Source organism: Arachis ipaensis, chromosome B2 (assembly GCF_059453495.1).
Source record: "Arachis ipaensis isolate K30076 ecotype BB chromosome B2, ASM5945349v1, whole genome shotgun sequence".
Lineage (NCBI taxonomy): Eukaryota > Viridiplantae > Streptophyta > Magnoliopsida > Fabales > Fabaceae > Arachis > Arachis ipaensis.
This window is the reverse complement of record NC_142437.1, coordinates 107090447-107113337: the sequence shown is the minus strand read 5'-3', so window position 1 is coordinate 107113337 and position 22891 is coordinate 107090447. Positions and strand designations below refer to the sequence as shown.

General features: G+C 31.5%; 1 protein-coding gene across 7 annotated transcripts; it reads right to left on the bottom strand.

Annotated features, from left to right (window-relative positions):
- Positions 1 to 3758: 3758 nt before the first annotated feature.
- Positions 3759 to 22446, bottom strand: LOC107625704 (disease resistance protein RPP2A). Of its 7 annotated transcripts, XM_088503707.1 has the most exons (11): positions 21908 to 22446; positions 10297 to 11473; positions 9687 to 10141; positions 8243 to 9350; positions 7736 to 8011; positions 6569 to 7375; positions 6281 to 6422; positions 5076 to 5284; positions 4748 to 4846; positions 4502 to 4645; positions 4229 to 4395 (listed from the first exon to the last, which is right to left on the bottom strand). In XM_088503707.1, the coding sequence occupies exons 1-11, from the start codon at positions 22354 to 22356 to the stop codon at positions 4360 to 4362; spliced, it is 4902 nt and encodes a 1633-aa protein (XP_088359833.1). In that variant the 5' UTR covers positions 22357 to 22446; the 3' UTR covers positions 4229 to 4359. The 7 variants fall into 7 exon arrangements, 5 of the variants coding, with proteins under 5 accessions (XP_016183884.1, XP_088359833.1, XP_088359835.1 ...); XM_016328398.3 differs by having other exon boundaries at positions 3759 to 4645; XM_088503709.1 differs by lacking the exon at positions 4229 to 4395 and having other exon boundaries at positions 4468 to 4645; positions 4788 to 4846.
- Between the last annotated feature and the right edge of the window lie 445 nt (positions 22447 to 22891).

Genomic DNA, 22891 nt, shown 5'->3' with positions numbered 1-22891 from the left:
TGAAAAAGTACAAAACAAACAGATTTATTGTATTTTTAAATTAAATTTACGAAAAAATACTTTAATTATTTTTGTTTTTTATACTTTTTATATTATTTTATAATACTTTATATATAATTGTATTTTAATATCGTTAAAGTTAAACTTCTTTCAATATGCTATTCATTATTCCTTTTCTAATATTTTCAAAAAAATGAACGCAATAATTTCTTTAACTACTTGTTAACAATGATTTACTAACACTACAGGAAACAGCTCTTCATGTAATTGTGAATAGGGGTGGCAACGGGGCGGGTAGGGGCGGGTTTTTGCTCTACCCGACCCCGCCCCGCCTGACATAAAACCCGCATGAAACCCGCCCCGCCCTACCCGCGGGTAGTAAAATGTTAAACCCTAACCCGCCCCTGCGGGTACCCGCCCCGCCCCTACCCGCCCCCTATAATTATTAAATCCAACAAATAAAATAAAATTTTAAAAATTATATAACCACCATTTACATACATAACATAAATTAAAGTAAAAATTTATATATGATATAATATTATTAATCATTTTACTAATTATTTTATATATGTTACATATATTATATATTAAAAATATATATATTTATATATATATATATTATATATACCGGGGCGGGTAGGGGCGGGTTTAACCTAAACCCGACCCCGCCCCGCCCCGCAGAAGAACCCGCCCCGTTAAAACCCGCCCCGGTGCGGGGGCGGGTAATTACCCGCCCCGAGCGGGTAGGGGCGGGGTGGGTACCCGCGGGTTCGGGTAGTGTTGTCACCCCTAATTGTGAAGAAAAATATGATGAACAAATTCAAATATTTGTTACAAGAAGAAAAAGTCTATAATATAAAAAATTTGAAAATAAAAGATGCAAATTATTTGTATAGACCAATTAAAGGTACAATGAAAGCAAATTTTTTAATCACAACTGTTGTGAAAGAAATCAAGATCCAGTTTTGAACATTCCCCACCACTATTTTGAATTTGCATCACTTGAGACATTATCTGACAAAGTGGGTCAAAGACAAATTTTAACAGGTAATTTCACTTTATACTATTTCAATTATTCTTATTAAACATAATTTATTCAAAAAAATTCTATAATTATTTTTTTATTGTAGATGTCATTGGAAAACTGCATGCACTAGGAGAAGAAGAACAAGTAGATGTTAAAGGAAAATCCACAAAAATACGAAGAATGGAATTGATACTTAAAGAGTAAAAAAATATACAACCAATTCATTTTTTATTTAGATATATAGTTATTAACAAAATACTATTAATTTTAGGGACATCGTGTTGAAAGTCACGTTGTGGAGAAATCTCTCAAGTCAGATAAATAAAGAAATTACAACACAAATCAAGGACTAAAAAATTGTTGCACTCACATCAATATTGGTTAGTGAATACAAAAGTACGATCTTTTTCAAAAAAATTAAATTTATTATTTTTTTAGTTCAAAGAATTATATTTTATATAATACATTAATTGAGACAATACAACACAATCTTGTTTTATATAACCTATTATATTATAATATTTTAGGTGATTATTCGGTTAGCACAACTTCAAGTACAAAAATCTACATCAATCCACAAACGGAAGAATTCGCACAGCTGATTTATGGGTATTTCATAATTAATAACTCTCTCAAAAATTAATTCATTTCTTTAATTATTCAATTTAACAAATATAAAAAAAATTCTAAACAGGACTGATCAACATGAAGAAGTAATGGAGATTCCAAGCCAAGACAATGCCAACACAAATATTCATAGCAGAATGATTAAAAATCGAATAACTATTCAAGATCTAATGGCCATGCAATTGGAATCTGATGATCAGGTATGACACAAAAACCTCACAACATGCATCATACATTCATTCTTACTCAAATACCATATACCTAATGATAACATAAATTAAATATTGAAATAGGAAAAGATCTTTCCAATTTTAGCAACTATAAACGGAATTGATGACAAATTTGGATGGAACTGTGTGGAATGTTAAAAGTGTCATAAGAAAACATATAAAAAAAGAGACAACTACATTTTTGGCACATGTAATTAAACACCACAATATTGTAACTCTATATACTTTTCATAATCCCATCTAGCAAATTATTAGTTACTAACCCAATACTTATTTTAGGTTCAGAATTCAATTAAAGGTTTCAGATCAAAGTGCTACAACAACTTTTGTATTATTTGATGGCGAAGCAAAAAAATTGTTGAACACAACTACTTCAAATCTAATCACACTCCAGAAAAGTAATGATATTGAAGCACCACCCCAATTGAAAAACTTGTGCAACTTCACACTTATTTTTGAAGTCAAACTAAATGACTTTAATCTCAAAGAAGGTTCTCAACAATACACTGTTACTAAAACATTTGTTCCAACTAAAAACACTGAACCGCAACACCCATTACAACAAATAAAATAGGTAATACTAAAAAAATCACTTATTTAAAACATCATTTTTATTTCTAACTTAAATTATTCATTGATTATAGGAACCAACTTCGCCAATACTAATATCATCAGATGAAGATCACATACCCATCAAGAGGTTGAGGAGAAAGAAAACGATACAAATTCAACACACATCTTCAGAAGAAGAACATACATGCAAAGATGGAGCAAACAACACAAAAGAAAGTGCATACAACTCAACAATTCATAAGGAATATGCCTTCATAAGAACCTACTACAGAAAGAAGAAAGCAACAACTTTAACAACAACCAATAAAGAAAAAGGAGAACGAGTGCCACATAAAAAGACAGTCCATCAATTCAACCAAATGCAAAAATCAAACCACCAAATATAATTGTCAGCTTGCACAATTCCAACATCCAAATACTTTGTAGTACAATTTTTTTAAATAAAATACCATTTAAATTTATTTTTAGTTTATACCTATTTAATTTAATTCTACAAAACATAACAATTTTTAATATTTATTATATACTATCATTAATTTACCGTCCCACGCATCGCGGGTCTCATTCTAGTGAATATAGATTCACATTTATTGGATTGAATTCTTGCCAAAAACAAAAAATACTGAAATTTTTTAATTTTGACACCAAAATATTATTATAAAAACATATAAATCTCTTTTTTAATGCTGCATTTTTTGCTTCTTATTCTTCTTTCTTTTTCTTTATTTCTGCTCTTGTTTTTTTTAAAAGCATTGCTTCTCAATTAGACTTGAATGCACATTTATTGGATTGAAATCTTACATATGCAAAAATTTGAAAGAGAATGAAGGAGAAAAAAAAACATTGTAATTTGCGTATAAGAAAAAAACGACAATGATGACGATAATGATGATGATGATGGAGGAGGAGGAGAAGGAAAAGGAAGATTGGAGAATAAATTCAAATGAAAAAGAAAATTGGAGAAAAAGGAGGAGGTGGTGGTGGTGGTGACGACGATGAGAATGACGATGACGAAAGAGAAAAATGAAGAAAAAGGAGGAGAATAAGAAGAGGTAGTCAGTAGCGATGATGATAACGACGACGACGATGATGTTGATGGAGGGGGAGAAAAAGGAAGGAAGAGAATAAATTCAAATGAGAAAGGAAGGAGGAAGAAGAGGAGGAGGCAATGACAACGACAATGATAACAAAAGAAAAAGATGGGAAAAAATGAGGAGAATAAGAAGAGGCAGTAGCAGCAGCGATGTAAGAGAAGAAGAAGAAGAAGAAAAAGAAGTACGAAGAAGAAGCAGCAGCGCTTGAACGAGAAACACATTATAACAAACTGGTTGGACTTGGTTAGATAAATGACTTGGATGTAGAGCTTTTCTGAGGGAATAATTACAAAATGAAGAATATTCTAATGTTTATTTTTGCCAAGAGCTCGCTTCAATTCACTTAGCTTCCTCTCATAATTATGTTTTGAAGATTCAGCATTTTTGAAGGAAGACTCTGAAGCCTTAAGAGTGCTCACAACCTCTTCAGTTTCTTTCACCCAAGTGACAGCTTTCCTATTGATGTTCATAGTTTCAACCTCACAAAGTTTCACAGTGGATTTTAATTTGTCTCTCTTGTCATATAAGGCTTTAAGTTTCACCTCCAACTCATTGATCTCTTTTGACATCTCATTGATCCTCACTTTCCCTTTAGAAATTGAAGACGAAAAATGAGCCTGCTTTGCCTTAGCTATTTCCAGCTCCTCCTCAAGTCTATTCTTAGTGTCAATTAACCTTTGATGATTGTCCAAGACTTCTTGAATAGGTGGAAAGTTACCAAGAAAACCTTCATAAAATTCCTTAATCTCCTTGACCAACTTCTGAATATTTGTAGGGACTTGTGACTTCATTTGAACCAGATGAGCTAAGTAGTCAAGAAGCTGTTTTCTAATGTCATTATCTGCTACCAAAGCTTCTAGTTCATTATCCAAAAGTAGTTGTACTTTTTGAATGACTGCAATCAATGGAAGACTTTGAAGTTCAGAAACAGAAGTAGCAGAAGTGACCTTATTCGCGGACAAGACATAGCTCTCTGACAAGATTTGTTCTAGTTCTGCAAGCAAATCATTGTCTTCTTGAGTGGTGATTAGTGATGTAGGATCAGCAATCAATGCAAGTTCATCATCTTTAGGATTTGAAGCAAAAAGAGTCTGCACAAGGTAAATTGTTAGAATATGGTAATCAAAATAGATGTGTCATACATTTATATGGATTTAAATTGCAATTTGAAAGATTTTACAAAAATGGTTTGCCTGAAGCAGTTCATCTTGATTTTGAGTATTGCTATCATACTCTGAATTGTCTGACATCTCTTGAGAGTTAGACAATGAAGCAATTGCAGGTGGATATGTCTACAAGAAGTAAAAGGAAACCCTTTAGATTGATCATGTTCCGGAAAAAAAAAAAAAAGAGATGTATTAAAATATAAATTAAGCCAATTTAATCAATTGAATCCAAAATCCTTTCAAAAGAAACTATAAGAACTCTTTTTTTTTACAGAACTATAAGAACTCTTACTATCTCAATTGAAATATTTGTATGAGATGGACTACAATTTCCAATTGAAGATAGTATTAATACCTTAACTAAAGGCATATCTCCTTTAGACTTTGGCCTGGAGTTCTTGATGGTTGCCGATGCTTCGATGTTTTTACTTTCCGGCGGAGGCTCCACAACTCTTTGACTATATGAGAGTTTACTCTTTCTTTTACTTTCCTCCTCTAACAACTTCACTACTTGCTTATTGGGAATTACCTCTGCTTCCTTAAAAGTGGGTGTGTGCTGACATACTGCAAAGAAAAGAGCGGAAATGTTAGTGGTAATACTAAGGGGTGTGCATGGGTCGAGTGAAACTGGGTTTGATGTGACCTAGATCCGGCCCGAAATATATACTGGGACTATTTGTTAGACCCGAACCCAACCCTAGATCCGATAAAACTTATACATTTTCGGGCCACAATTATACCGGGTGAAAACCGGGCCATTAACATTACATTACTTTGATACCTTATTATAAACTAGCATGTGAAAATATCCAAATTTCCAAGACTCCAACCATTATTTGACATGATAAAATTCATTTAGAAAAATATAACAAGAACCAACTCTTCTCTAAAATTGAAGCATAACCATAATCAATACTAATATTGTTTAATAACACCAAATATTTAAATCAATACAAATAACACAATATTATGCATTAATCTAAAATCTTTTGTATTTTAAACATAAAACATTAACTTATAGTCTTATAATAACTAATAACACAAAATATTAAGGTTTACAATACTTAAATTCCACATAAGAATAACTATCATTCATCACTAATAACACAAAATATTAATTATGTTTGATGACCGGGCCACCGGGCTGAGTTCGGGTGACTCGAGCCATGGCCCGACCCCAACCCGAAATAATGACCAGGTCTATCTTTAAGACCCTTACCCGACCCTAGACCCGGTAAAATCAAACCAAATTAGCCTCTAAAGTGTTCGAGATCGGGCCGGGTCTTCGGGCCAGACCGGGTCATGCACACCCCTAATACTAATGCATTAAATTTTGTTATGTCCTAATTCAATTAAGCTACAATGATTTAAAATGGAGGAAACCGTTTAAACTTTCTTTCTTGCTTTCATACTCTATCACAAATCAATATATTGAAAACTAAAAAGCAAAACTTAGAATTGAAAGTCTCGATGCTTAACTGGGAAAGCTAAATTGGATGTCAAATAGTGAATTATTAAGTGTATAAATGTGTTGACAAAGCAGCAGAGACAACTTCTGACCTTGAAATGAGGTTGAACATTCTTGATTTTCAGAATAACTGCATGTGATCCAAATTAGGATAGCAATAAAACCAAACCAAAATAGTCGTGCCTTTAGAACAACATGAACAAGAGAACGAAGTCTGGAGAATCTGCTAATTCTCTATACCCAAAAAACAGGGTGAAAGAGGAACACAAGGAAAATTATTAAGTTCAAATGTAAAAAATGCCTTACTTTCACTTCAATCTTTATCTTATGAACGATCAAGAGAAATTATATGTAAATTACATAAGACTACTATCACTTACACTTTCACCTCCATTGGAAATGATATCAATGCTTTTATCTGTTAGCATATCAGAAACAACAGCATTTCTGTCAACTGCCATATCTTCAAAATCAGAAACATTTTCATTCATATCAGTCTCCATATCATCAGAATCCAAAACAGTCACATTCTCATCTTCTGTGATATCATCGACGGAAGCATTTTCATCAAGATTAGTTATCTTGCAATTTGTAGCATCTAAGGTTTTCAAGACCACATCTTCAGGTATCTCAAGTTGCAGACCGGATTCCAACAAAAGACTACTACGCTTTGGAAGTTTGCTGATCATAGATGATAGATGATGGAGAGTATTTTGAAACAGAGATGACACGTTATTTGTTGGATAGGTCCATGACCAAATGATAGATGGAAGAACATCCCGAACCGATCCTTCAAAGCCACACAAAGATATATAACCAATATTTTTCATTCTTACTAGTGCATTTGGAACTTGTGTTATAGCAGTGTCTTCTGCCTTCAAGGTTGTCAAAGATTCCATCTGTTCCATGTCCTCTTCCAACTTGTCAATCATTAAGCATCCAGAAAGAATGAGAGTTTTGAGTGACTTTAACTTATAGATGCTTCGCGGAAGGCTACGAAGGCTTTTACAATCTTTCAGATTTATCAGAAGAAGTTGATTGAGATGTCCAATGGTATGGGAAACCGAAGACAAACTCGAACAATCTTCAAGTATTAGCTTTTCAAGGTTAGGTAAGTATGAAAAGTCTGGAGTTTCTCTCAATTGATGAGAATGACTGAGATTCAGAATTTTCAGCTTATTCAACAACTGTGAGGAAAGATAAGCACAAGACATACAATAGAAAATTAAAATATCTGAAACTCTTAAAAACAAGAACATCCGAAACTCAATTAGAAGAAACATTCAGAAATCCAACTAAAAAAAGCTCATCTTTAGTGGGATTTATATTGGACTTGTTTGACAATCTGCTATAATGTTTGCTGAAATTGGTTGTTATAGTGTTGATTCTCTAGCATTACTCAACAGAAAAAGGGAACTCATGAAAGAAAATATCCACCCCATTTTTACCCCTAAATAAAACATACCCTGAATTTAAATTTATTGCATGAAAAAACAATGTGAGTGAAGAGAACTCATGAAAGACAAAAATCAATACAGGCTTTATACCTGAGCCTGCTTCCATGCTATTTTGAGATTGCCATATTCCAACTCAATGGCTACTAAACCTTTCTGACAGCAGTTTTTAGGAATGTGACTCAAAGGAAATCCATGCCAACTCATCCATCTAAGATCTCTAGAAATATATTTGAAATCTCCATCAAGTTGTACTTTTTCGAGCTGAAGCAATCTGAGTTTATTCATCTCTTCAAATGCCTTTGTGCTCAATGAAATTGGATTCGTCCTTGGTGACTTCAAAGCCAGTCCTGTGATAGTTGTAGTTCCCTGAAATATAACGAAGACACAAAACATACAAGAAACTTATACTTCTGATACTAGGTAGCTAAAAGTCCATAATATTACTCTCTTTTATTATGATGCTTGAAATCCAAAATTGATATAAAACCATTGCTATAGCAGACTAACTTTCATATTTATTGGAATAATCTAGAAGACACATGAATGCTAACAACAGATCCATCAAAATATTATCATAAATCAAAGCATAATCCATACCTTGTATTCTGTTAATACATGAAGGACTTCCTCATGAAGCCATAATCTACTACGCTTCTCAGGTTCATCTGGTGATTCCTCGCGAATTATTTCTCTTCCCATGTCCCTTAGCAAATTATGCATTCCAAGCTTGTTTGTGCTGTCAACAGTTACAAGGCTTCGCTCTCTAAGGACACTGATTCCAATTTCAGCGAAAAGTCCGCAATCATTTAATATCTGAATAACATCACTTCGGTCCATCCCAATGAAAAAGCATGCTATATCAAGAAATATCTCTTTCTCAGTATCATCACTAAGACTATCAAAACTTATTCTCAGCTTCTCCTGTATTTTATGATTGGGAATCCTTTTTAGTTTCTCCAAAGCATTCTTCCACACTTCGATTTCCCTATCACACAAATAGGACCCAAGAACTTCAAGAGCAAGTGGCAGTCCAGAAGAATATGCAACTACATCTTTAGTAAGGACAGAAAAATTTGTGTCTGGATATGCTTGCTTGAATGCATGCCAACTAAAAAGCTCAATAGCTTCACTATCATCCATTTCATCCAATCTATAAATTATAGGTTCAACGCCACGCATTTTAACCAGATGCTCATCTCTTGTTGTGATGATTATACAGCTTCCGGAACCAAACCATTCATGACTTCCACACAATGCATTCATTTGCTCCACTTTATCTATATCATCAAGAACAAGAAGTACCCTTTTGTGGCAAAGTCGATTCTTCAATTCAAGTTTTCCTGATTCAGTGCTACGTATCGGTATCTTTGTTGTTTTGTAAATATCAGAAAGGAGACGATCTTGTAAAGAAACTTGACCATTATCTTGCTCCCAAACTTCCCTGATGTTTAGTAGGAAGCACTTACAATCAAATTTGCGACTAAGTTGATTATAAAGTGCTTTGGCAATGGTTGTTTTACCAAGTCCTCCCATGCCACATATCCCAAGAAGTAAAACATCTTTTGATTGTTGTTCCATCAATAGATTGATCACATTTTGCACACGAGATGTTACTCCCACCGGATAGTCTGCAACAAACAATTCTGTCTTGTCAAGCAAATGAGTAACATCTTCAACAACCTTCTTGATATCCTCATTCTCATTCCTATATTACATGAACCAAAGATAACTAAGAAGTGTCATCTTTTAGAACATAATGGATGAGACTGAAGGAAAAAAACTTATGAAACAACATTAAATACGTTTTAAAGATTGGGAATGAAAACATAGCTTTTGCCTTTCAATTATATATAGAAATTTCTGCAGAGCAACTGAAATTGTCCTGAAGGCTTGAATATAAACAAATGAAACTAAGGCTATTCTTTTGAATGAAATACCATGGCACCATTACCACATTAAACAAATAAGAAATGATTCTTCATAGAGATAAAATTTATTAACGAATTCAAACAAAAGGAAAACGTATCACAGATTAAATTACCTGGAATTTACCACAACAATTCCTGAAAGGCTACCAACTTGACGGAGTGATGTCCTCCAACTTTTCTCCTTGTCTTCCTCCACTGGGTGACTTCTTAAAAGATCATTAAATTTTTGTCCAAATACACCACTTTGGTGACGTACTTCCGAGGGATCTACACCGTAGAATATTGGCACGACTGCGTGAGCTGTGGTTCTTTGAAGCTGCATTATATTCTCTAACTCTTCCAGACACCATTTTGAACCAGCATAATTTGTAGACAGCACAATAATAGACATTCTGGAGTCTTTCACTGCTTCCAGTAGTGAGATTGATATCCATTCTCCCCTTGGAAGTTGAACATCATCCTTGAAAACATAAAATCCAGCATTTTCGAGAGCCGCATGGAGATGTGAGGTGAATTTTGCACGAGTATCTTTTCCTCGGAAACTCAAGAATACATCATAAGTACTTAGCTGGGAATAAAAAAAATTCAAAATATATGATCAACTTGTGCTCAAAAGAATTTTACAGGTTAGGATCAAAGAAGCACAATTTACAATCCAACTAGCTATCGAAGTTTAGAAGATACAATAAACATATCCTCACAAAACCATAACCTGCTGCGCACCTTGGGAGTAAGACGTGATTCCTCATCAACAATTTCTCTTCCAATTTCTTCTATCAAGGTATGCATTTGAAGCTGGTTGCCATCAACAGTTACTAAACATTTATCTTCAAGGGCACTTAAGGCCTTTTCTCCATTACGTCCAGTGCCATTCAATATTTTCACAACATGGTTCCGGTTCATACCAACAAAGAAACAAACTATATCAAGAAATATCTTCTTCAGCGAGTCATCTCTTAAACTATCAAAGCTCACTTGTCGAAACCTCTGCAATTTATAAGGAGGATTTTCCTCAAGTTCTTCCAATGCAGGCTCCCACTCCTCTATCATCTTTCCATATAAATGGGATCCAGCTACTTCAAGAAAAAGTGGTACTCCCCCACAGTACTCAACTATAGATTCTGCAAGTTCACGATACTCTTCTGCAGGAATTTCCTTATTCTTGAATGCGTGCCAACAAAATAGCTCAATAGATTCATCATAATCCATTCCTTTCACTGTATATATATCATCAGCGTCCTTGAGCATACTCCTATCCCTAGTGGTGATGATTATTGTGCTTCCAGGACCAAACCACTCGCGACTTCCGCACAATGCCTCTAAATGGTCTCGTTCAGTCACATCGTCTAGAACAAGAAGCGTTTTTTTATTGCTGAGATTTTTCTTTAATAAAAGCTTTCCTGATTCAATGTCATGAATCTTTGCTTTTTCTGCAGTAGTTTCTTCCCTTTCTTCTTCCGTTGCTTCTTCTGTTGCTTCTTCCACTGCTGCTTTTGTTGTTTCCTCTGTTGTTTCTTTTGTTGCTTTTTCCTTTGCTTCTTTCGTTGCTTCTTCTTTTGTTTCTTCTGTTGTTTTGCAGATACAAGAAAAAAGCTCTTCCTGTAAAGAAACTATACTATGCTGCTCACATCTCTCGCTGATATTGTCAACAAACATCCTCCTCTGGAATCTGTAACAGATTTGATTATAAAGAGCCATGGCAATGGTTGTTTTACCAATGCCTGCCATTCCCCATATCCCAAGTATTAAAACTTTATCATAATTCAACAGTTGAACTTGAATTAAATCCTGCACCCGAGGTTGCAATTTCTCTACATTCGGCAGAGTGAACCAGTGATCCTTACCATCTAAAAAGGCAGTGATATGTTCAACAATATTGTCTAAGGCTTCATCTCTCTCCCTGCAATATACATAAACAATGACACAAAACTTGTACATTCTGCTTGAAAGGAAGTATAACGGTGTACCATTACATACCAAACAACAAGGTCAAGCAGGACAAACGATACAAGAAAATGATACAAATGATGTGTTTAGATATTTTCATATTTTAGCTTATGCACAAATACAGCTACATTTATTATGATAGATACGATTAGATGGGAATGCAATTGTAAATTAAGCAAATTAGCATATGACAATTATCTATTGGGCTAACAAGTTACATTGGGTGAGGGAGGAAGCCTTTGTCTAATATTGCTTTTCTTTCTTTGTGTTTACAGATCAGAACTTTTCTTACACTAAAATCAGCCTCTATCTTATAAATCCCACAGCCACCAGCTTCAACATTTCATTCCCAGTTAGTGCAGCTTCACTGGAGTCCTTGTCACGGGCCACCCTGCTGCCTACCCTAGTCATTGATGCAGGATCGATCGTCACATACTATCACTTGCTTGCCTAATACTGCTGCCCTGTCTTCCACAAAGAGGCCAAATTGGATGGCTCATATGTCACGATCTTTGCATAATGATGTTTCTGCTATTCTCCAACTATGTGATCTGGATCATGTCCAATACTAATCACGCAATGTAGCAGCATCTCTACACTCATTTTAGACATACTTTAGTTCCCTTACAATTATCTGGACTATATATGTGACAAAATTTGTTCTTACTATTGTACCTTCTTTTTGGGTTTTCTAAGGTATCTCCCTCCTTGGTTATTAGAGAAGTTGCATGATCTCTATGGGCCTAATCAAGCTTGACTTCTCAACTAACATACCCTCCAAGAATCAATCAAAGTTCTTCTTGAGACTATAAAATGCCTCCTCAACTGGAATGGATCCACTCAATTTTTTTACTATCAATTGTTTTGTCAAGATATCTTTTACCATTTAACATATTATCTCACAGATTTTTTCTTGGTCCCACTTAAAGAGTGTGTGATGAGAGATCACATTTTACAACAATAATTGAGAAAGAAAAGAATTGAGAAATCCATTCCCCTCCTCAACCACTATGCCAAATCCCTTTTTGGTTAACATCTTTATTGTTTCTAAAGGAAAAAAGAAAGATACAGAACAACAGGCTAGAGATTATCTCTACTCGAAATCTTCATCCAATTTATAATTTCTTGAGCTTTCATCGATTTTTCCCACCATACTATGCTTTTGTTTCCACATTATCTTCTATAAGAACTCAACCGGGGATCAAACCGATCAAGCTACTGATTTACTGGTTTATTGGTTCAACTGATGAGTCATTAGTTGAACTGATAGAAGTACTAATTCTACATAAATAAAAAATATAAAATAATCAAAAACCTAAAATTAAAATTTAAAATACCTATCTTCACTAATATTTTGAAAACAATCAAATTTCAACAAATTATAATCAACAAGTTATAATCTAGTTATTATTGAATAAGTATATAAAATTTTACTATTTTTTCATAATAATTCTTTTTAATTTTATTTTTATATTAAGTAACTATTTTTATTTTAATAACTAATGAATAGTTTATATTTATTATATTATTATATACTATATGTATTTATTGAAAAATAATATTAACAAATATTATATTATAATTAGTAAAAATATTTGATATTTTTTATTTATACATGTTTAATAACATTTATATTAATAATTATGAATAATAAAAAATATAATTAATTTAAATATAAGTGAGTATAAAATTAAAATAATATCTAAAAAAATTATTGTACGTTTTTACTTTATAATTAATAATTAGCATATAAAATAATAAGTAACAACATAGCTTAGTAGCAATGGGAGCATGCAGTCACAAGGAAGATCCAAATTCAAACCACGTTTTTATCAATTTTAGAATTTTTTCTTGAGCGGTTTGGTTGGACTAGTTTTCACCAGCTTTAACTAGTTTTTACCGGTTCTTGTCCTTAACTAGTTCTGGAACTGGACCGGACTGGTTAAGAGTCCAATTTACTGATCCGGTTCTTACAACTATGCCTAAGTGTGTTAGTGAGGCACTCTCTCATCCAATATGGAGATCATCTATGATTGATGAAATGAATGCTCTATAATATAGTGGTACATGGGAGTTGGTTCGTCTTCCTCCAGGGAAATTAGTGGTTGGGTCCCGATGAGTGTATGCTGTTAAGGTTGGACGTGATGGTTCAGTTGATCGTTTTAAGACTCATTTGGTTGTCAAAGTTTACAGTCAAAACATATGGGAAGGGTTATCAAGAAAACTATTTTTTCCGGTAGCAAAGATTGTTTCTGTCCACACATTCCTTTGTATTGCAACAATTTGTCATTGGCCATTCTTTCAATTAGATATAAAGAATGTTTTTTTTTTTCATGGAGACCTTGACGAGAAAGTATACATGAAGCAACCACTTGAATTTGTTGCTCAGGGAAAGTCACAATTGATTTGCAAGTTAAAATGTCCTCTCTATGGGTTAAAACAATCTCCACGAGTTTGGTTTAATTAGCAAATTCAGCTCTATTGTTCAAGGATTTGGCATGAAAAAAAGCAAATCTGTCTACCCAGTGTTCTATCAATACAACTCACTTGGACAGTGCATCTATCTGGTTGTTTGTGTTGATGATATAGTCATTATTGGCAATAATCATGAAGGGATAACAAAGTTAAAAAAACATCTATTTCATCACTTCTAAACTAAGAATTTAGGTAAACTCAAATACTTTCTTGGTATTGAGGTAGCTCAATTTAAAAATGGTGTTGCTATATCGCAATGAAAATATGCTCTTGATATTTCGGAAGAAACAAGTTCGTTGAATTGTAAACCTGTGACAATCCAATGGAATCTAATATCAAATTGCTACCTAAGCAAGGAAACATTTTTCTGATATTGGAAGATATCACAGACTTGTAGAAAAATTTAATTACCTCACTATTACCAGATCAGATATTTCATATCATGTCAGTATAGTGAGTCTGTTTATGCAATTTCCTTGCACCGATTAATTGGATGATGTAATGCGAATTGTAAAATCTATCAAAAAAATTTCTAGGCCAAAGATTACTATACAGAGATAAAGAAAATACCCAGATTATTAACTATTGTGATGCCGATTGGACATATTCTCCTGTTGATAGACGATCTACTTTTGGTATTGTGTCTTTTTTGGTGGAAACTTTATATCTCAGAAAAATTAGAAACAAAGTGTTGTGTCCGATCAGGTGCAGAAGCTGAGTATCACGCTATGGCATTAGTGGCTTGTGAGTTATAAATAGGTCAAATAGTTTTTTTTAAAGTTGAAGTTCGAGATAGTTAACCAAAGAAGGCGGCTATTATCAATCTGAATTTTCAAAAAGCATATGATAGAGTCAGATGAAATTTTGTGGACCTTGTACTTCAGAAGATGGGCTTTGGCCAAAAATGGAAGAATTGGATGAAGGAGTGTGTCAGTACGACCACTATGTCAGTCCTAGTTAATGGGTCACCATCCAAGCTGTTCAACATGGAGAGGGGTCTAAGACAAGGTGATCCTCTTTCTCCTCTTCTATTTGTGCTTGTGGTCGATGTTTTGCATAGGATGTTGGAGGAAGCCGTAAGGAATGGGCGCATTGCTCGACTACTAGTCGAGAGAGATCATATCAAATTCTCACATCTCAAATTCGCAGATGATACTATCTTGTTTTGTCCTCTGGAGACTGAGACAATTGTGAACTAGAGGTTGTTGCGGTGTTTTGAGTTGATATCTGGTCTGAGCATCAATTATGATAAGTCGAATCTGATCTTGGTGAATTGTGAGCAAGAAATGGGTGGATCATGTGTTTGGCCTACTGGAGTGCAAGCAAGCTGTCTTATCTGTTAGGTACCTCGAAATCTCTTTAGGAGCAAATTCGCGCCTAGTGAAGACTTGGAAACCGATCATAAATAAGGTGGAAGAGAAACTCAACTTATGGAAAGCGAAGGTTCTAAACAAAGCAGGTTAGCTAGTCCTCATCAAATCGGTGTTGAATAGTCTACCGATCTATTACTTTAGTCTGTACAAGATGCTGAAAGCGGTCGCCAACAAGTTAATTTCTTTACAAAGGAGGTTTATGTGGTGTAAGGAGGACGGAAACTATGGTATACCTCTAGTTAAGTGGGAGGTGGTTTAGGCACCAAAAAAGGCTAGGGGTTTGGGGGGTCAGGGACGCAGTACTGAGGAACACAATGCTCTTGTTTAAGTGGTGGTGACGGTTTTCAAAGGAGGATTGCCCGTTGTGGAAGAAAATTGTGTGTTCTTGTAACAATTTGAACCCTAATGCAATGATAGAAAATTAGACTTTACCAGTAAAAGGGGTCCTGGAAAGACATCTGTCAGTTGAGTATAAAAGAACAACAGGTGAAGGAAAAAATGATTAGTGGGCTGGTAATGGAAGTAGAGAATGGAAGAAGAACACTCTTTTGGGAAGATAACTGGGTTCAAGGTGGTCCTCTAAAAGCAAATTTTTCAAGACTCTTCTCTATTTCAAACCAACAAAAAGATCTGTGATAGGGGAATGTGAGTTTTGGGATGGGTTAGAGTAGATATGGAATTTTCAGTGAAGGAGAGAGTTGTTCAATGGAAGTTGGAACTTGTTCATCAACTTCATGAGAGGTTAAGGCCAGTGAAGTTATCAACTAGTAGAGAGGATACTGTTGTTTGGAAGTTTGATAATAAATGTGTTTTTTCTACTAACTCTTTTATGCAGGTGTTATAATCGGAGACTCTTTCTGACGAGATTACGAGCTATAATTTCACAAGTTCAATTTGGAGAGGAGTGGTACCTCAGAGAAATGAGCTTTTTGGATGGTTTGTTCTAGTTGGTAGGGTTAATACTAAAGAGAGGTTGAATAGATTAGGCGTTATTTTTCAGAGTGACAATCTGTGTGTACTTTGTAAAAAGGAGATGAAATCTGTTCGCCATTTATTTCTTTTATGTGGGTTTACATGACAGGTGTGGTGCGCTTAGTTGAGGTGTTTTGGTAGAGTTTGGACTGTTCTTAGAACCATTAAAGATCTGTTTGAGAGTTAGACTGGCATGCCTAGAAGAAAAGAGGAGCAGAAGGTGTGGCTAATTGAGTTCTTTACAGTGATTTGGAACATCTGGTTGGAGCGCAATGACAAAGTGTTCAACAATAAAAAAGCAGGTGTTGAGATCATACAAGGAATGACGTTTTCGAACTACAAAAAATAGTCTGGTATTGATTCTTTTGGTCGTTGATGGCTATGTCGGAGATGACAGAAGATTGTTAATCTTTGTGTTCAGGTTTGTTTTGTTGTGTCTGGATTGCTCTTACTCCACTCCGATCCACTCTAGTATGTTGAGCTTTTTTTATTAAAAAAAAAAGTTTATATTGTGATAATCATGCAATTCACATTGTCTCTAATCCAAATATTTTATGAAAGAACTAAATAAATAGGCTGTATTTATTTATAGAGACGGGACATTGAGACAGGAATATAAAAAGACATAAAATTATGTTTGACAGATGATATGGACAGAGATATTATGTCCAGAAATATTGAATTAGTGTATTTTGTATCTATCCTAATAGAAAAGACACATAGATACTAATAAAGGGTACAACTTATTTTTTATTTTTTTTATTATTTTTGTTAATTTTTTATAATTATATTTTTATTATTCTATTTTTTTCTCAAATTTTTTAATAAAAAAATGAGAATAAATTGAATTTTTATAATTTATTCTAATTTTTTACCAAACAGAATACAAAAATATAAAATTTTGTATTTTTATTTTTTATGTCTTATTTTTAATATTTTATTTTGTCCCGTTTTTAAAAACAAACACAAACATAAAAGTGAATTGTTATTTCACAAGATAGAAAATTATATCTAAAAAAATTATTACTGAGTTTGTTAATTTAGGTGAACAATTGATTGATATTTTCACAGAGTCTCTCAAAAATTATCGTATTAACTACATTTGTAACAAATTTGAAGCATATTATGTGCATGCTCCAGTTTGAGGAAGATGTTAATAACTTAATATTATATTCGGTCAATTAGCTGTGAAGTGTCAATTAAATTAGATTAGAATCAATTATGAATGTTTGTGTTTATTTTTAATAGGTATTATAATGATTAGTTAGTGCATATAAATTTACATATACAAGCTTAGGAGTTTAGTAACCTTAAAATTTTCTCATTAAATTACCGTCAAAACAATAACTTTTTCAGGAAAGAGGAGAAAAAAACATAAATAATTTTTTATCGTTATAAAATATTTATTTTCGTTTTTGATTTTGGTCTTTATAATTTCTTTTATTTTGATCCACTAAAATTTAAAAATAGTATATTTTAATTTTTGTGATTAATTTGTTTTTTTTTTTCTTTTGATACTGATATGTCAAGTTAAATATTAATATAATAAATTCAAATATTGTTGTTGTAGCAAACAATATTAATGTGTCACATCTACAATTAATGGGACAAACTGACAAAGTAACAAGAAAAGAGACACAGAAAAGAAAACTTATAAATTCTACTAAACATACAAAGAAATTTTACGAAGATGAAGCTAAAAAGGAAAATTATAGAGACCAAAACTTATTTTATTTGAGGTAAGTTCTATGGTGTAGAAGAAAGATTTCTTCTATATCTATATATTTGTGTTGTTAAAAGAACTGTGAGATAAGTGTACAGAGAGAATGTGATTAAAGATAATTTCTCTCATGTTAATTAACATATTTTATATGTTACATCAATATTACGTGATGGTGGTATATAAAATAAGTTAGTTAATTGTGTTTGTTATGATTAATTATTAAAAATGATATTCGGCCTAGTTGTAGTTGTGTTTTTTGTTTAAATTATTTTGAGAAAATAATAATAAATTTTGATTATGAACTAACCTATTGATCCCAACATTTTTTTGTCCTATCGAATCTTGAGTATGTTTTGTGAATTGTTAAGCTTGCAAAAAGACTATATATATTTGTTAAAGTAACTCCACTAAACTTACTTGCATAGAATTCAGACTCTCTTTTTTTATGAATTAATTTCTTTTATTCACATATGAAAAATTAAACTTAACTCCCAAATATTTATTAATAACTACTTATTTTAATATGTATATATAATTATATATCCATATATAAATATATATTTAATTATTTATATATAAATAAATTAAATTATGTATACATATTAGCGTATATAAATAAATTAATATCTTTTTCAAATTATATATTACTAATTAAAATTTTTATTATTAGATAATTATATTCTAATCGTATTTTTAATAAGTTTCAACAATTATTTTTTAAAAAAATTATTTAAATTAGTACTTTAAATACTAAACACATATAGCCTAAACGGTAAATATTCATTTATAAATATTTAACGTTAAATCTTACACCGTACATCTTAAATCTTAAATCATACTTTTTAAATCCTAATCCATAAATCTTAATCTTTAAATTTAAATTCTAAATTGTAAACCATACATTTTAAACTCCTAAATTTTTAACCTTAAATTCTAAATCTTGTAGTTAAAGTCAAATTGTGACTCTGCAAATAATACTTTGAACAAATTTAGTTTCATGTATTTTCATATGAAAAAATATTGTTTATACCATTAATTATATCTATATAATAAAGAAAAAATTTAGGGAGTCAGCACTTAACCAATAAAAAAGGTAAATAATTCAATATCATTGAATATAATTTCATACTATTAAAAATATTAATAATAATTAATTAATAATTACAAATTACAAAATTTAATGTCCTTAGCACTCCTTTATAATGAAACTATTTGATATATTGTATTTAAATTACATGTCATAATTGCCAAATTGGTATATCAAAAAATTGATATCATCATATTTTAATGAGGTATATAAATATATTTCATTGACATATTAATCAACTAGGCATCTTTCTTATATATACTCAATCAATAGTTAAAATTCATTCAACTTCTTTTATAGCTTTTTGAAAAGAAAAAATATTAGGGTATTATTATTATTATTATTATTATTATTATTATTATTATTATTATTATTATTATTAAATGTCATTGTGTCACGTTAATAACATTGGTACATATAAAAATAATATACTATGAAAACATATCATATGTATCATAGTTAACCACCAAAAAGGTCTCCAAATTATTCAAATCCTGATAAAAATGTACTTGAGTTTTACTATCAACAAAAATGTCTTTAAATAATTTAAAAACGCAATAAAAATGTCCAACAGTAAATATGTATTTTAAAAAAATGTTTAAGAGATTGAATTTAGATGCGATTTTTTGGAATCATGATTAGAAAAATGAGATATTATTATTCTTAAAATTTGGTGACTTTTTTGCTAAGTATATATTTTCTTGTGATTTTTTTAAAAATATTATTGATTGTTAACAAAAAAATTATATACTTAAAAAAATGATCAAATTATAAGGATAATAATATCTCATTTTTATAATTTTACTTACAAAAAATCACATCAAAATTCAATCTTTAAGGCATTTTTTGAAAATATATATTTACTGTTGGGCATTTTTTCGTGTTTTGAAAATATATATTTTTCAAATAGTTTCATTATAGATATTTTTCAAATAGTTTCGTTACGGAGGAGTGCTAAGGGTAGTAGATTTTGTGATTTGTAATTATTAATTAATTATTATTAATATTTTTAATAGTGTGAGATTACATCTAATGGTGTTGAATTACTTACTTTTTTTTTTATTGGTTAAGTACTGATTCCTAAACTTTTTTTTATTATATAAATATAACTAATGGTATAAACAATATTTTTCCATATGAAAATACATGAAAGTAATCAGACTTTTTTGAAGTATTACTTCTAGGGTCACAATTTGGTTTTAACTACAAGTTTTAGAATTTAAGGTTAAAAACTTAAGAGTTTAAAATTTATGGTTTACAATTTAGAATTTAGGTCTAAGATTTAAGATTTATAAAATTTATGGATTAGAATTTAAAAGGTATGATTTAACACTTAGGGTGTACGATGTTAGATTTAACTAAATATTTATAAATGAATGTTTATCGTTTAGACTATATGTGTTTAGTATTTAAATTACTAATTTAAATATTTTTTTGAAATAATTGTTGAAACTTACTAAAAATACAGTTAGAATATAATTACTTAATAATAAAAATTTTAATTAGTAATATATACTTTGAAAAAGATATTAATTTATATATGTTAATGTATATACATAATTTAATTTATTTATATATAAATAATTAAATATATATTTATATATGAATATATAATTATATACACATATTAAAATATGTAGTTATTAATAAATGTTTGGGAGTTAAGTTTAATTTTTCATAAAAAAAAAGAGTCTGAATTTTATGTGAGTTTAATGGAGTTACTTTGATGAGTACATATAGCCATTTTGTAAGTTTAACAATTCACAAAAATACATGCTCAAATATAGGACAAAAAAAATATTGAGAACAATAGGTTAGTTCATAATCAAAATTTATTTTTACTTTCTCATAATAGTTTAAACAAAAAATACAACTACAACCAGGTCCAATATCATTTTTAATAATTAATCATAATAAATACAATTAACCAACTTATTCTATATACCACCTTAACGTGACATTGATGTCAACATGAAGTATGTCAGTTACCATAGACAGAATTTATTTTTAATCACACTCTCTCTTTATACACTTGTCTTACTATCTTTTTAACAACACAAATATATAGATATAAAAGAAATCTTCCTTTTACACGAACTCACCTTTATTTGAACTAATAAAAACCGATCTAAAAAACATAAACTTATTTAAGGAAGAAATTAAAGATAAATCGAGTAATATACTTTTGTCATCACTCATCAATGTTTTAAACACAAAAAACTAAGAAAAAAAAAAAATATATATATATATATATATATATATATATATATATATATATATATATATATATATTTTTTTTTTTTGGGCCTTTCATTTATCTCATTGTTACTACATTTTTCCACACATATTTATATCTTCGTAAAACACATTTAATTATAACACAAATTTAATACTAACTCCAAAAATAATAACACACGCTTTTCTCTCAAAACCATGAAACATCAATGTTGACAAAGACATATAAGTTATAACCACACTAATTTAAGAAGATTATAAATTTTTTATCTTATATTCTACTATTATAAATTTTAAATTCTAAATTTTTCAAGAATAAAAAATTTTAGATTTAACAAAGAACTTAACTAATGTTAACCAAGTAACAAATTTCCAATACTTTCTCATAATGTATTTATAATTTATCAGATGAAGACGGTAACTCAACGAAATTTGAATGTTGAATAGGCTCAAAAGCATGTAAGATTTTCAGTTCAGCATTATTTTCTCTTCAAATCAAACAGCTTTAAAACTTAAAAGTACCTGCTGATATATGTAACAAAACCCGGAAGGCAAGCAGCTTCCCTGAGCGGTTCCCCGTATGCGAACGCCGCCCCAGCTTCCGACGGATCAACACCGTAGAACACAGGCACAACCTTCTGACCCTTGCTGCTCCGACACTCCATTATCTTCTCCAATTCCTTCAACCACCACTTCGAATCCCCATAGCTTCTGGAGAAAACCACGATCGAGATTCTAGAATCTTCGATTGCATTGAACAGGATCTGGTCTCCGCTTCGGGGCTCCATTTCGTCCTTGAAGACGCGAACCCCTGCAGCGCTGAGCCTTGCATAGAGATCCGAGACGAATTTGTTGGTGGTACGGTCGAAGCTCACGTACACGTCATAGGTCCAGTTTCGATAGGAGGAAGTAGTGAATTTCATGAGTCCGGGTTCTTTCTTTTGTGAAGAAGATGACGCCGTTGACGACATGCTTGGTGGTTAGGTGAGAGTGAGAATGAGGGGATTTGGCATTTGTTGAGCGTGGACTTTTGCAGAGCAGGTAGAATGCTATGGAGAGAAGAACAGTGAGTTTTGGTCATCACTTATATATTATTGAATCTCCCAATCATCCATCACCTTTCATAATAAGAAATTGCCACGTTTTACAACACGACAATAGAAACCAGCAAATGTATCATGATTATAACATAAGGTGGCCGGGTGGGAACTCACTTATGAGTAAAATTATTAATTGAGAATCATTAAAAAAATAATTTAGTTAAATTAAAATGAGATTTGTGTATCATGTGATGAGGTAAATTAAAGCAAATCACTTAAATAAATGAATTCAATCATAAAATTATATGAATTTTTTAAAATGAATAACATTATGTGTATGTCTTGAGACATTTTTATATAAATTGAAATAAACAAGGTCGATTTAAACGTTTTAGTAGTAAATCAAATTAATCAAATTTAAACTACCATAAGTTGATATAAATCGAATGGAGCAAGTTTGATTTAT

Coding starts and splice junctions, on each gene's coding strand:
- LOC107625704 (XM_016328398.3), bottom strand. CDS start 22,356: ATGTCGTCAACGGCGTCATCTTCTTCACAAAAGAAAGAACCCGGACTC. Junction 8,012..8,242: donor ATGTATTAACAGAATACAAG/GTATGGATTATG, acceptor GTTATATTTCAG/GGAACTACAACTATCACAGG. Junction 4,847..5,075: donor GAGATATGCCTTTAGTTAAG/GTATTAATACTA, acceptor TACTTCTTGTAG/ACATATCCACCTGCAATTGC.